This window comes from Callorhinchus milii, unplaced genomic scaffold, assembly GCF_018977255.1.
Source record: "Callorhinchus milii isolate IMCB2004 unplaced genomic scaffold, IMCB_Cmil_1.0 Scaffold12, whole genome shotgun sequence".
Lineage (NCBI taxonomy): Eukaryota > Metazoa > Chordata > Chondrichthyes > Chimaeriformes > Callorhinchidae > Callorhinchus > Callorhinchus milii.
In genome coordinates this window covers 5,590,275-5,604,470 of record NW_024704753.1, presented here as the reverse complement: position 1 = coordinate 5,604,470, position 14,196 = coordinate 5,590,275, and the positions used below count along the sequence as shown (strand labels likewise).

The 14,196-nt window shown below is 37.6% G+C and overlaps 1 protein-coding gene across 2 annotated transcripts in view; it reads right to left on the bottom strand.

The window, feature by feature from the left end:
* Positions 1–14,196, bottom strand: part of suclg2 (succinate-CoA ligase GDP-forming subunit beta) — a 143,593-nt gene that overhangs the window by 71,032 nt on the left and 58,365 nt on the right. For both annotated transcript variants that reach the window (XM_042339477.1, XM_042339478.1), the window contains exons 3-5: positions 1,890–1,989; positions 470–560; positions 36–188 (exon numbers count right to left, since the gene is read on the bottom strand). In XM_042339477.1, coding sequence (XP_042195411.1) covers positions 36–188; positions 470–560; positions 1,890–1,989 — 344 coding nt within the window. The remainder of the gene's footprint in view (positions 1–35; positions 189–469; positions 561–1,889; positions 1,990–14,196) is intronic.

Sequence of the window (14,196 nt, the reverse complement as noted above, 5' to 3'; positions counted from 1 at the left end):
GAATAGCTTCAGTAAAGTTATAGGGTTCAGCATACCTTGAAGATTAGTTCAGGATTAGTGACTGCCACTTCTTCAATGTCCATTCCTCCCTGGGGGCTCCCAACTATTACTGGTCCATTACTGGTTCTGTCCATCATAATGGCTAAATATGTTTCTCTGGCAATATCCAAGGCCTCTGCCACCATCACCTTGATAACACATCAATTAGAAGCAAGTCATTTAGTTTAATAGCCGTATAATTCAGCTATTTATCTTAAAAGGTTGTTTTACTTTGGGGGCTGTGCGTCAATTACTGTATTTTCATTCACGTTTTATTATTGTTTAATCCATGAATATATTTTCAGAAGTTCAATATCAGCATTTACTCAGTTTTTTTTAACAAAAAGAGCCTTATAATATCTAACACTTGAGATAAAGAACCATCGAAAAATCCTTTATTTGTTTATTTTGAAACATCTTTTCCCATTACCTTGTTGACCTTAACACCTTCCTTTGCCGTCTGCTTGGTAATGAGGCTGTACCCAAGCATTTGCTTTGCCAGCTGTGCAACATCATCTGGACTAAAAATACAAAGAAAATGTAGAAATACGAACAAATATGAACAGCCTTTCCGCTTTTACTATACTGTATCTTTGAAAATTATCTGGAAATATGTTGAATGCCATATTTGTAATCCTTTGAGATTAAGATGGAAAACATTTGTTTGTGGGCATCTTGCTCCAGAACCTTACAGCATCAAAATTTTCACAAAATGAAAGGACCAACCATTCTCCAGTCAGCACTGTATAATTGTAATGCTATATTACTACCACTAGAAGTCACATCTGAGCTACAGAACCATTAGAGCTCGCTCTACGGGCAACTATAGGTACTGGGTATCTTAATTTATTCCAGTACTCATATCCCACAAGTTCAACAAACCTTACTTTGCCACTTTCTACCAGGAATAGGTCCTATACTTTGATCCATTAGGATTTTCAAAACCTAGAAACACATGAATATGATAATTTCTGAAACAAATGTTTTTATTAAAAGCAACTGTCATTTTGTGTTTACTTGAATTTCCATTCGAATCAATGTCTCATTTTCAATTCAATTTGTTATTTTCAAATATGCAGAAATAGTTTTGGTGTTCCCTGCAAGATGAAAAAGATTTGGCTTAACATTCTGAACAGGCAATAAACTAATATTTTCATATCTAAATTCTACTATTTATATAGGCCCAATCCTACATAAAATTAAGACCATGAGTACATTTCTGAATGTATTAATTCTTAATTTCCCAGTTACATGTATACGATTTGTCAACTAATAAGATTGATGAACACAACTATATAAAGCTCCATATTTACAAACATGTATTAGCCAGCTGTATTAAAAGACCCCCATCCAGTAAAGGTAGTAATGGTTGTCACTTTTTTAACACGCCCACTAGATGTATTAATTGCTAATCCCATATTGAAAGAGCATATTAACTTGCATTAAGATTTGCATGCCAAATACTACTGTAAGGAATCCCTACATCACATACCTAGTGCATTAAACACGCTTTAACTATTGTTATTTCACACAAAACATTCAGTTTACTAATATTTCCTGAAAAGTAGTACATTTGCACTCAGTGTAACATTGGGAGAGACAATTTTCTTAAAGGAGCATCACATACTGTACTTAAGCTTTTTGGAACAGCAAAATAGTTTATAAAATATTTAACAAGTTCATAAATATATTTGACTACATGGCTGTGAGTTGTGGTTCTGAATAGTAATAGCACTTGTGGCCTCAACAACTACAAGCCCTAAGTTAACCATTGCACCACAGAATCAAGCATGGCTAGAGAGAGAGTTAGAGAGAAGAAAATAATTTTCTCAAGAAAACTTTGAACATACTTTTTGGTTAAATGCACTCCTCCTTTCAATCCACTGGTGAAGTTGCCTTTTCCTCTGCCACCAGCCAGGATCTGAGCTTTTAAAACAATTTCCTTTGCTTCTGTGGGAGAGAAACACAATAACATACTATTTATTGTCCAGCAAATTATTCAGCGGTTGTGGTATTTCTTCACAAATAAAATTCTGCTGTGGAATTCAGATTTTCTTTTTAAAAAATGCACTATTTAATAAGTTAGCAAGCAACCCTTAGAATCTCCTATACATCAACATCTAGCTGAACAGACTGAATACTTCTCTGCTGAGTAAACACAGATCTACTTGATTATTCTTTGACCATTTGAAAGGTACAGGTTAATTATAATTTACAAATATGTTTTTAAATTAATTTAGTATATCACCCACAAAGATTTCAAATCATTGGCTTTAAAAAGGTGAATGCTTTGCGTTTAATACAACAACAAAATTACATTTGTATAGGCCTTTCATGTTGGGAGGACGTCCCAAGGCGCTGTTTAAACTGCTGTCCACAAACTGCATGTTTGAGTATTCCTTGGTTAAGACTAAACACGTAATCTGGCTAGCAGTTTGTAGTCTAGTACAAAACGTGTCAGCTGTCTCCAGTCGCTGCATCAATATAGCCATTGACATTTAAGACTGTGAAAATAAAAATTGTACTGTGTGCAAAAACAAGCTCAAGTGCCACTAAAGGTTCAGAAACCAACAGTATCAATCTTCAATCTCTATTGGCCTACATCATCCCTGGCAACTGAAATCTAAATCCTTTCACCACAAAATAATTCAAGAATGTTAATAGCAGTTAAAAAAATTAATATCCCATAAAACAAATGTCAGCAGCCGTGTAATTTATGGTGTATGAAAGCTACTACTTGTTTCCAATCAAAACCCCATGTAAATTATTTAATTAATAGACATTTCATTTTCTCCATGTCTCTTCTACTGGCTGCTTAGCAATTTTAATATTTTAAAATCCTCCTTTCAAACAAGCAAATACCAGTCCTCCTCGTTCAATACTCCCAAAAATACATCTTACTCTGACTTTTACACAGATTCTATTCTAAGCCATTTAATGTGAAATATTGTCCTCAATCTTTCAGTCTTATGGTTATTTCATACTTTATATATCTGTTAATAAATATCAACTCAATCTTCTTCAAAGAAGAACTGGATAAATATCTCATTAAGAATGGAACTGGAAGTAATAGGGATAAGACGTGTTAAAATAACCAATCCTAAATTTAATGGTGGGATTAGAAAGGTCTGTTAGGGGCAACGAGCCAGGGTTCAATAGTGGATATGTGAAGGACACATGAATAAATAATTATTTGCGAAGGACAGGTTTGCAGGGCTATGGGGAGAGAGCGGGGCAGTGGGATTGATTTGGACAGCTCTTTTCAAAGAGCCGGCACAGGCACGATGGGCTGAATGGCCTCCTTCTGTGCTGTATAATTCTATGATTCTATCAACATAGAATAGAACCATACAGTTTATCTCACTAAAAATAATTACATTTAAAGGGGTTTCAAAAATTTCAGAAAGCCCAGATCCAATCTCTAAAGGTAAAATTCAACATCATTGACAATGGCCTCCTTCTGTGCTGTATAATTCTATGATTCTATAATTGTGTATTGTGTCCAAGATGGCAGAGCACAGCACAAGATTGGTTTGGAAGACGAAGGCCCTTCAGTTTATCTAATCTCATGGTTCCAAACCCACCCTCTGAAAAATTCTGCACCATTTATGCAGGATTTCTCAGGAGAGTGATTAGAAGGCATAGAGTCTACAATCAGATATGTTGTGTATTATCAATGGATAGTCAAGACTTAATGGGCTAATACACTTTTGCATACTATGATCTCACTTCTACAGCTCAATTAGCAATACTCAAGTTTGCTTATTCTTGGATCAACTAAGTAGCAGCATTGAACATATCTGTGGAGGAGTACATCACTTCAAGGCTCTGAATAAGGGAACAATGGCATACCAAAAAATCAACAGTAAATAGAAGATAATTTGTTTTTATGGCTCTACTTTAATCCAGACAAAGAAAAAGCAATTGCTTGGTGAGTAATAAGTCAACTCCCGCTTGGCAAATTCTATCCCATTCATGGAGTATATGTAATTCCTATTTTTGCTTTGTATATTCATCATATTACATTTATCTGTATTGAACTCCATTTGCCAGATCAGCCCAGATATATACTGACAAACTCTTAAGATCTTGGCTGCTTTTCTGATTCCACAGTCCTAACCCCTCCAAGATTGGTGCCAACTGCATATTGAAGTGTCTTGCATTGTGTATGTGATATGGGTATGTAAGAGTACATTACGAAGAGGAAGGATCATAATAATGAAGGAGCTTGAAATATGTTACATGGCAAAGTAATTCCAAGTACAGATCCATCTTGGACGCAATACACAAGAATGTTAAATGCTGCTTATCTCAGCAGGTTCATTAATATTTAAAACCAATGTTAATCCCTAACAGTGACGAATGACAAGCCAACCTAAAAATGCTTCAAATTTAGCTGGTTTTGAGAAAGAATTTAGGACCCATTTGTTTCCCCCGAATTTAGATGATTAATATCTACTTCTTGTTTTGTTTTAACTAAACAGTGGGCTGTTTGCATAGGATAGAATTTAATTTCTCAACAACGTTGCAGTGTGTGTGTGATATGTGTGTGTACATGCATATCACAATTTTTTATATCTCATCATCATAGCAGAGGTTGTCTGTAATTACTGCCACTAAAAACTTTCCTTTTTGTCCTTTTTTTTAAAAAAAAACATCCCTTGTGGTCTGCTGCTTTTACACCAATCTTCATTATCCATTTCAGGCCTTTAACTCTGTGAATATTCAAACCCCCTGGGTTATCCAGGTTAGCCAAAATAATCCAAAAGCTGAAACATCATCTTAATCAATCCTGTGCACTTACTTCAGTGATTTATTTACGGTGTGAACTGGTTTTATGAAACTATTACTTAAGTGAAGCTACTGGACAACTCTAAGGCGCTGCTATATGACAACAAAGATTTTGCTTTATTTCCTCTAAAATCATATGTGAGAAATGTGATATTATAGACAGAATGAAATGAACAATATAATGGACATCTGTCATATGAGTCAATACAGTTGAAGCCTACCTTGGGATCTGCGATTACTCAAACTGTGCAGTGCCTACAGCAAAATGAACAGCTGTTTTCTACGTAATCACTTGTTTATTACTTAACCACTGCAGCAGTTACAGCAGTGAAACATGGTAAAATTGACAAATGCATTATTTGCAATACTACTCATCAGTGACCACTAGGACATACAACATTAAGACCATATTATGAAGAAAAAAAGTTTTAAAATTGACATATTGCATTCCCATGGTCACCTTGTTTAGATTAACGCTCTACCTCTTTTGTTGGGGTTATAATGTAGATATTCTGTTTGTGTTGAGATTTGGTGCAAAATGCTTTATCCCCATTTGTGGTCTAGGGACTGAAATATATTTTAGAGTGGTAAGGACAGTCTTAGCGACACAAAGTCTGTGACCTGGGTGAGTTACTGAAACAAAAAGGCAGGAAAGGATCACGTGGGTCTTGGAGGGGGAATCTACTGATAATAATAATAATAATAATAATCCTTGCATTTGATATAGCGCTTTTCATGTCGGGAGGACGTCCCAAAGCGCTTCACAGAATATACTGTAAAGTGAGTTGACTGTATATTTTGTGGGCGAACGCGGCAGCCAATTGCGCACAGCAATGTCCCACAAACAGTCATAGATTGAAAATGACCAATTTAATTATTGTTTTTGTTTTTTGGAGGGATTATTATTATATACTGATATATTGAAAAGGGAGGAGATTGAAAATGGAGGGAACAAGTATTAATGCGATACATTGAAAAGAGGAGGAGTTAGGATTATATAAAAGTGGGGGGTCCCTGAACTTGGGGGTCGCATTTCACTTTTAGTGTCATCAAGGAGGTATGTGCCTGACCTGAGAGTCTTGTTTCCAGGTCAAGATTGTTTTTTCTTTGTTAACTAATTTGGGGAAAAATTGCTAGTGTCATAGTTTTGTATCAGGTTATTTTCTATTTCTTAATGTTGAAACAGTTATCATGTTCCAGGTAGTGAAAGTTAGGCATAGGGTTAAGGACCAAAAAAACAGTTGAGTTTTCTATATAGTGAGTCTGTGTAAAAATTAAGGAGAGAGGGAGAGACACAGCAGATTATTGCTGAATTCAGCAGCGAAGGACGCTGATGAATGCAGTCCTTTGTTGTGCAATAAGGTATTGGGATTACCTGTTGTCGTGTGCATATTCTCATTAGTGGAGTTTCACTCAAAGAGGGAACTTGCACGAAACAGAGACAGGACTGATATAGAGGCCGTCTAGTACACCGAGAGCTTTGTCATAACCCGGGTATACAACTAGGGGTGAGAAGCCTTGCAGCACTTTCACAAATTATATTCCAGACAATGTTGCAGTATTGTTCTTATTGTGTGGGTTTCTTCATTTTTTGTGAAAGATCAAACTCCATAAACAATGGTTTGTTGTTCATCATCCTTTTTTGGCACGAAGGAGCATTCAGAGTTTGGATTCAAGAACGTATTGCTCATTACAAATTGTTCCGACAGAAGCAATGCTGAAATGGTGCAAACAAGTGCAATATGAATAAAAAGGTTTTCAAAATAATTACAGGATATGCTGAACGCTACCATCCTGTTCACCCCCTCCACTCAGCGGGCTCCGGCCTGCTTCACGTCCCCTGCCTCGCTTGCCCCACTATTGGCGGGTAGGCCTTACGCCACTCTGCCCCCACCCTCTGGAACTCCATCCTGCAATTCCTCCGTCTCGCCCCCTCTCTTGCCACCTTCAAGACCCACCTCAAGACCCTCCTCTTCGACCGTGATTTCGATCTCCCTGCTTCCCCCCCTGCCCTCCATCCTCCCCCGACCCCCAGCTCGAGTCCATAACTCTGTCTGTCCAGCACCTTGGAATGTTCTCCCGACGTGAAAGGCGCTACATAAGTGTAATTTTGTTGTTGTTCTTATATTGCAATGAATAGCACATACTACAGAAGAATCAACACTTAATTTGGCTGAAGGAAACAGATGACGAAATGGCAACACTAGCAGGATCAATAATTCCTTCTTATTGTGCACAGAGAGAGATATCACAAGACCGATATTATTACCACTGTGCACTTAGTAAGTGTATTTGACATTCCTACAGAAAACACTGTTGGAGTACCTCTCTCTCCCTTCTCAAAGTCGCCATAGTGACAAATATATTTCAATTCCTCCCACTAAAAATCTATACTCATAACTCTGCGGCTCTTGGGAATTGAGGTTTCCAAGTTAAGCACAGCTCTGTCCTGTTACCTCCCACCACATCTTAATTTACTTCTCAGATATTGTCCTTCTTTGCCTTTCACTCAGCAGGACTCAAATTAATCTTACAACTCACTCATTGTAGTATTCAGCTCCCATTTACCACAATAAATAATGTGATTTTGTATTGCAACTCCCTGCCGTTAATTTCCCCGCACTTTGATACCATGGTAGTACCAAAAGCAAGGACAGGCCCTGAAGGTGAGAGAAATTTTGGTGCAGAAAAACAATTTCAGACGAGCCCCTTACATGGCTCTACAAATAAATGTCATCAAATGTGCTAGGGTACTACACCATACAGAGCAGAAAGGTCCCAAGTTTGATCCTAAGTCTACGCTGTGTTTACGTATTCCAGAGCAGCAATCAGAACACCTGTTATATATGTCCTGGATATGGAGGTCGGGGCAGGAGAAGAGAAAAATCAGCCTCTGCTTCAATCTTGTTGCATAACCAGTAACATCTGTTGATCAATATAGAATGTATAGCATTTTTGAAAGCAGTGTTGTACAGTGGAATAGCTCCATATCGACCTGTCTGCTCTCTCCACTCAGCCAGCTCCACATCACAGAATGCTCCACATCCCCCACCCCACGTCACCATCGGCAGTCGGGCCTTCTGCCTCTCTGCCCTCACCCTTTGGAACTGCATCCTACAGTCCCTTTGCCTTGCTCCCTCTCCTGCCTCCTTCAAGGCACGTCTCAAGACCCTCCTCTTCGACCGTGCCTTCGGTCATCCTCCTATCCTCCCTGCCCTCTATCCCTCTTGATCACATCCCCCGCTCGAATCTAAATCTCTGACTGTCCAGCGCCTTGGGACGTTCTCCTGGCATGAAAGACGCTATACAAATGTTGTTTGTTGTTGTTAATTCCATTATAGTCTTGCCGCATTGCCTACCGATGTAATCTTTCTAACCCCATTCTACTGTTTATTCCCTTGGTTCTTTCGAATCTGGACGTTCATTCATTGCTCACTTCTTCCGTCTCATTGTATTGGTGGTCGAGCAGTCAGTCATTCCACTTTTGCCCTCTGGAACTAGTTACCAAATTTATTTTTCTTGTTTCCACTCACCCTGCCTTCATAAACCCTTGTAAAAACATCTCTCTGTGACAGTGATTTTGATCAACATTCTTATTTAAAGAACAACCTTCTTTCCCACTACTTGATGGTCCCTATATAATGTTTGTTAAGTGGTTTGAAACATTCATCCTACGTGAAACCTGGTAGATAAGCACAAATTATTGTAAATGAGGTTTTCTCATTGGTCTTAGTCATCTATAAGTGTAGAGTTTTACAAATGTATCTTAATTAACTGTCAATGACAACAACAACTTGCACTTATATAGCGCCTTCCCTGCAGGAAAGGGTCTTGGAGTGCTTAACAGTGGCAGAGGCTGACTCCGAGCCGGTGGGGGGGTGTGAAGGTAACCGTAAGCACGGTCAAAAAGGAAGGCTTTCAGGCGGGACTTGAAAAAGGGGAAAGCGGGGGCAAAGCAAAGGGTTTGAGAGAAAGTGTTCCAGAGTTTTGGGGCGCAGTGGCTAAAACCGCAACCTCCAACAGTGGGGCAGAGGACACGAGGAACAAGCAGGAGGCTGGTGCCAGTCGAGCGGAGGTGTCAGGTGGTGGATTGGGGAGTGAGGAGGTGGAGTGGTAGGGAGGTACCAGGGAGTGAAGGGATTTGAAAATCTTAAGATCGATCTGTTTGGTGATTGGGAGCCAGTGGAGCCTGGCCAGAACTAGTGAGATGAGGGTACGGAGTTTGGAACGAGTAAGTATATTTACTGTCATCAGTAAAAGCTGCGAAAGGGATTTGATTAGCAAGTCACACAACTTTTATGTAAGCAGATTTTTTTTTAAGCTTGATATTCTCTTTGAATTTCAGAATGGATATCTTGCTGGAGGTAACAGATGATCTTATGCGATCTGTTATTTAATTAAGCAATAATCTATTCTACCGAGGGACCATATGAAGATACCAGCCCTCAAACACCTACAGTTAAAAATTGTCAGAATCACTTCTCTAATACAACAGTTTGCTGCTTCAAAAAAAATGTAAGTGTCATAAAATAACTAGACCAAACAATACAATTATCTATCACCTGAAAGATCTCAGATTCAAATAATGCAGCAGAAAGCAAACGTGTGACCTGGATTAAAATTCTGCAGAGACTGTACTTGTTCATCCCCATTCATTAGAAACAATGGGTTACCCATATTGGATAAAAATTGTTAAAAATAAGACTCAGAAGCAAGCAAGATAAAGTTTACATCATTATTTTTGAAAAGAATGTACTTGTTTTGTGCTCAATTCTATAACACGCAGAAAACTGTAAATAAACTACAAATATACACTATTCACATTTGCCTGCATTATTCTTCTATCTAGAAAAGAAGGAAATAAAGTTGTCATATACAGTAAACAACCACTGCTTATGGTGCAGCTAGCAACTAAGCTAACTTGGGAAGGCAAGTACCAGTAAGTGCCTCAGGGGTTAACGTGACTGTACTGTCAAACAGATGCACATTGACATAATTACTGCAGGACTAGAGAATAAACTAAAACTTGGATGACGAAGAGCTTTGAAATCAGGGTTCGGCACTCATTACTCTGTAGATTCAGAGCAATGTATTTAAATGTACGGTTGACAGTTTTAATCTTTCTTTTCAACCTAAAATTACAACTAAAGTGCTCTCTGTGGAAGCAGTTTCTGTCTTACGTAAATTTTGACAAAATCAGTTTTTTTACCAAACTGATAACATGAGCAAAAATTCTCTGCTACAACAGCTATTTATAAAGGTTGCAAAAATCATTACAAATAATCAAAATGGGAACATGTAGGAAAATGTCTCAAATGTGAAGAAAGGATACACGGAACAAAACTACCCAATTTTAAAATGTTTAATTCTATCTTGGTTGCAGGGAATTTTTAGATGACATTTGGTCCTAACGTTTCTAATGAATGGGGGATGAACGAGTACACTCCGTCTAAAATTGTTGTCCCTAACTATGTGCAAGTATGGATCCTTTTGTTCCATACTTGTTTTATAGTCATCTAGCAGTACCACTCTTTATGTATCTGTGATGAACGTACAACTGCTATTCTTTACCGAAAAGGATTTTCCCAGGTGAGCTCGGCTTTCAAAATGTATTCAAACAGTGGAGGAAGCCGACAAGCTTTGGGACTTGTGCTACATGTGTATTGTAAAACCTCTTGGCGAATGAGTGCTCTAATATAGCGTTGAGTGTCCTCGTCGTGTGGTATCCACTCATTTATAATGTGAGAAGATCCTGAAGCCTATCTTAATATAACAAAAAAATTCTACAAAGGTGTTGTGAAAACGTGACGTGAGACTACAGCGGGTTACTAGATTTTTTCCAATAGATATGTAGAACAAAGAATCAGAAATTGTATTCTTTCCTAATTTGACCAAACTGGGCCAATTAACTCAATGCAGCCAGAAAAGAAGCATTTTATGGTACAGCTAGCAATTAAGCTAACTTGGGAGGGCAAGTACCAAGAGGCATGTGTATACCATCCGCCAGAAGTACCCAGGGCCACCTTATGGATTTTATTAATGCTCCTGCTGATGTCAGGATTCTGTCAGTATGCAGAATTGCAATGCTGGGATTAGGATCTGGTTCCAAAGATATTCCTGCTGTCAGAAGCTGAAGTTCAATGAAAAAGAGGCTGACTGCTTTGAGATTATCAGTAACTGAACCAGATCTGTGGCTTATTCCATCCTTGCTGGAAATTTGGAATATCCTTCACCAAAACATATCACTTCCTAAACAATAATAAGCAATAAAAATAAAGTCGAGAGAAAAGTAACTTAATATGTAGGGGAATCTTCATGCCTTCACCTAGGCCTCCAATAATAGTAATCCCTCCAATAATAATCCCTCCAAAACTAAAAACAATAATTAAATTGATCATTTTCAATCTACGACTGTTTGTGGGACATTGCTGTGCACAATTGGCTGCCGCGTTCGCCCACAAATATACAGTCAATTCACTTTACAGTGTGTTCTGTGAAGCGCTTTGGGACGTCCTCCCGATGTGAAAAGCGCTATATCAAATGCAAGGATTATTATTATTATTATTATTATTATTACCCCGAGGTATGAAATGGGAATTTTACTTGTTAATGAAAGGTTGCACAAAGAGCACACGTGTGTCAACACCTTCACTTAAGCATTGTCCTTTATACAGCAGGCAGCAGTCTATATTCAGCAATAATTTGTGATTTCTTTTCATATTCTGCATAGAATGTTGGAATATTATCCTAGTGCACTAAAATATTTTAAAAATATTTTATAGAATTGTGGATTAGATACCTAAATGAACTCATTTGCTCAGGAACTTTTACATTCGGGCACAATGCTGCAGCTTATTTCAAAGTTGCCCAATTATCAGGCAGAATTTCAAATTGATGATCACAACAGGAATGTAAATTAGCTGAACTTAGTTCATTAGCTTTTGGGGAAAGGGCTCACATTAAAACAAGCAGTATATAAATTGACCTGATGTTTGTTAAAATCCATTACCCTTGGACAACAAATGCTGTTGATTGTAGCTGCTTTAAAACCAGTGGGTGAATCAGTATCAGAGCAGACTGCTGAGATAGAGGCATCTCCTACTCTTATGGTATTTGATCCCTTAGGATCAAATACATTTATTGAGAAGATGTCTGAGTATCAATGGGACTTAGAATTAGCAGTAAACACAAACCGATTCAGTCAGGGATACACATACAATGAATTCCCTTTAGTGTAAACAAATCCAGAGTCAATCTGCTTTCATTCAACCTGAGGTTAATAATGTACGGAAATCGTAATATGACAATTCGCTGGCCTCAAGAAAAGGTCAGCTTCGTCACTGATCCCAGGAGCTATGATTAACCACATATTTGTACCTGAAGATGTTGAGGTCCTCAGGTGATCAAGGGAGGTTGTTAGTAATTGATATTATTATTGGAGATTCTCTGCGTGTAGTGTTAATTGAATGCAGGATGAAAATAACAAATACTCCAAATATACAGAAATTGATTTAGTGGCCCACCAAAACCCAAACATTTACCCCTGTGCCATCCTCACAGATGGCAGGACAATTATGCCCTGTTTAACTTGTACCTTGCAGCAGCATAAAGATTGACAGAAGGGTAAGGAGCTGTTCTAATTACCACATCATATTTACATTACTAATTTCCTCATTCATGTGGCTTGTAGTCTGTACCTGCCCCATGGAATTAGGTCTGAAGCAAAATAAGGGTAACAGAGGCCGAGAGTGGTACCCAATTGTCAAATTACTTTAATTTTGTGCTGGTCTCCACTGCACTACTTTATTTTGCTTCAGGCTTGGTACTGTGCAGGTTCCACAAGTAAACCTACAAATGAACCAATGGTAGTAAACTGAGCTGGCACTGGTAGGCTTTCTCAGTCACTTTTCAAAATGCTGCTGGCATCAATTTGACGAGCTGAACTAGAAATCAATTACCCTTATGAAACAACAGGCCATATGTTGTCTTAAAGGCTGTGTTGCCAGATGGTCAGTTATCAGATGTCTGTAGGATTATATGATAATCTAACCATTAAATAAAGAGAAAGGAGTTACATTTGTTGCACTATCTTTAAAAACACCTAGCAATGTTTTAGTCCTAAATTAAATTTTATTTTTATCAGAAAGTTTGAGCAATTAAGCAAATGGTACATAAGAGATTTAGAGAAAGTCAGGCCTAAATTGAATGTTTAATTATTCTAATATCTTATTTGTCATGATGTTGGTAGATATTGTAGTTGCTTAAATACATGAAAAAGAATGTTTATCCAAGTTAATCTTTAATGTTGGCCATTTAGATGGATTTTGTGGTGAGGTGCCTGAGGCTACCAAATAAAGTATTCCACAGTTTTAATCTTAAAAATAGTGTAAGAGTACATTACAGTATTATGGCAAAAAGGTGAATTTGTACTCCATAACAAGCATATATTTAGTATCCTTGTTTCTGAAATCATGAATAGCAACAGTAACAGCTCAGTGTGAATCATCCTATTATATGATGCTGATAGCATTCATATATGTAATAAATAAATTCTCCCTTCTGAATAAAGTTTCTACAACAATGCAATTGACTAATGCAGATCTTGACATAACAGGACCATGCTACTACGGTTTTGAGTGGGGTTTATTACACAGATATAATGTGCTACAATGATACATTAATTTAAAGGACCCTCTATTAAACATTTTGGAAAGAGCTTCTAAAATGAGAGCACATCTGTCCCTTTATAGCAAAGTGCGATATTTCACTCTTTCCCTTATGAGTGCACTTTTCTGAATGCTGTAACTAATTAACAAGCACATCATCTGTACTTAACCAGTATGGGAAAGTGCAATTTTAGCTATCGCGCTGCATATTACTGGCCAGCAAGTTAGTGCTCCCTGCAACTTATCTATCAAGTATACTGTAGTTACTTTGAAAAACGTTTCTAGAGTTTAGACATCACAATTTATAATCATTAATTTGTGACACGAGTCCTCTGTAGATGAAGGTGTCAGTGTTACCTGCAATGACTAAGATTGGATCCACCTGATTAAATTATTCATGAGTCTATCATTTACATATGTCACCTTTTGCACTAATGTATAGTTGTCATTTACTTAGTATTTTTATCCTAAGTGAATGACAACTAAACATTAGTGCAAAAACAGCCAAAAACTCAAAGCACATCTCAGAACTCAAACTCATTGAAAACATATCTGTATATCTAAAATGACAACTCACGTAATCCGACTATCCCATTTATACTGGAAACTTCAGACTTGCATGTTCCATTGGTCTTTATATCTACGGAGCCTTCACATACTTGTATATTACACAATATATTGCACAATTATATATTACTTG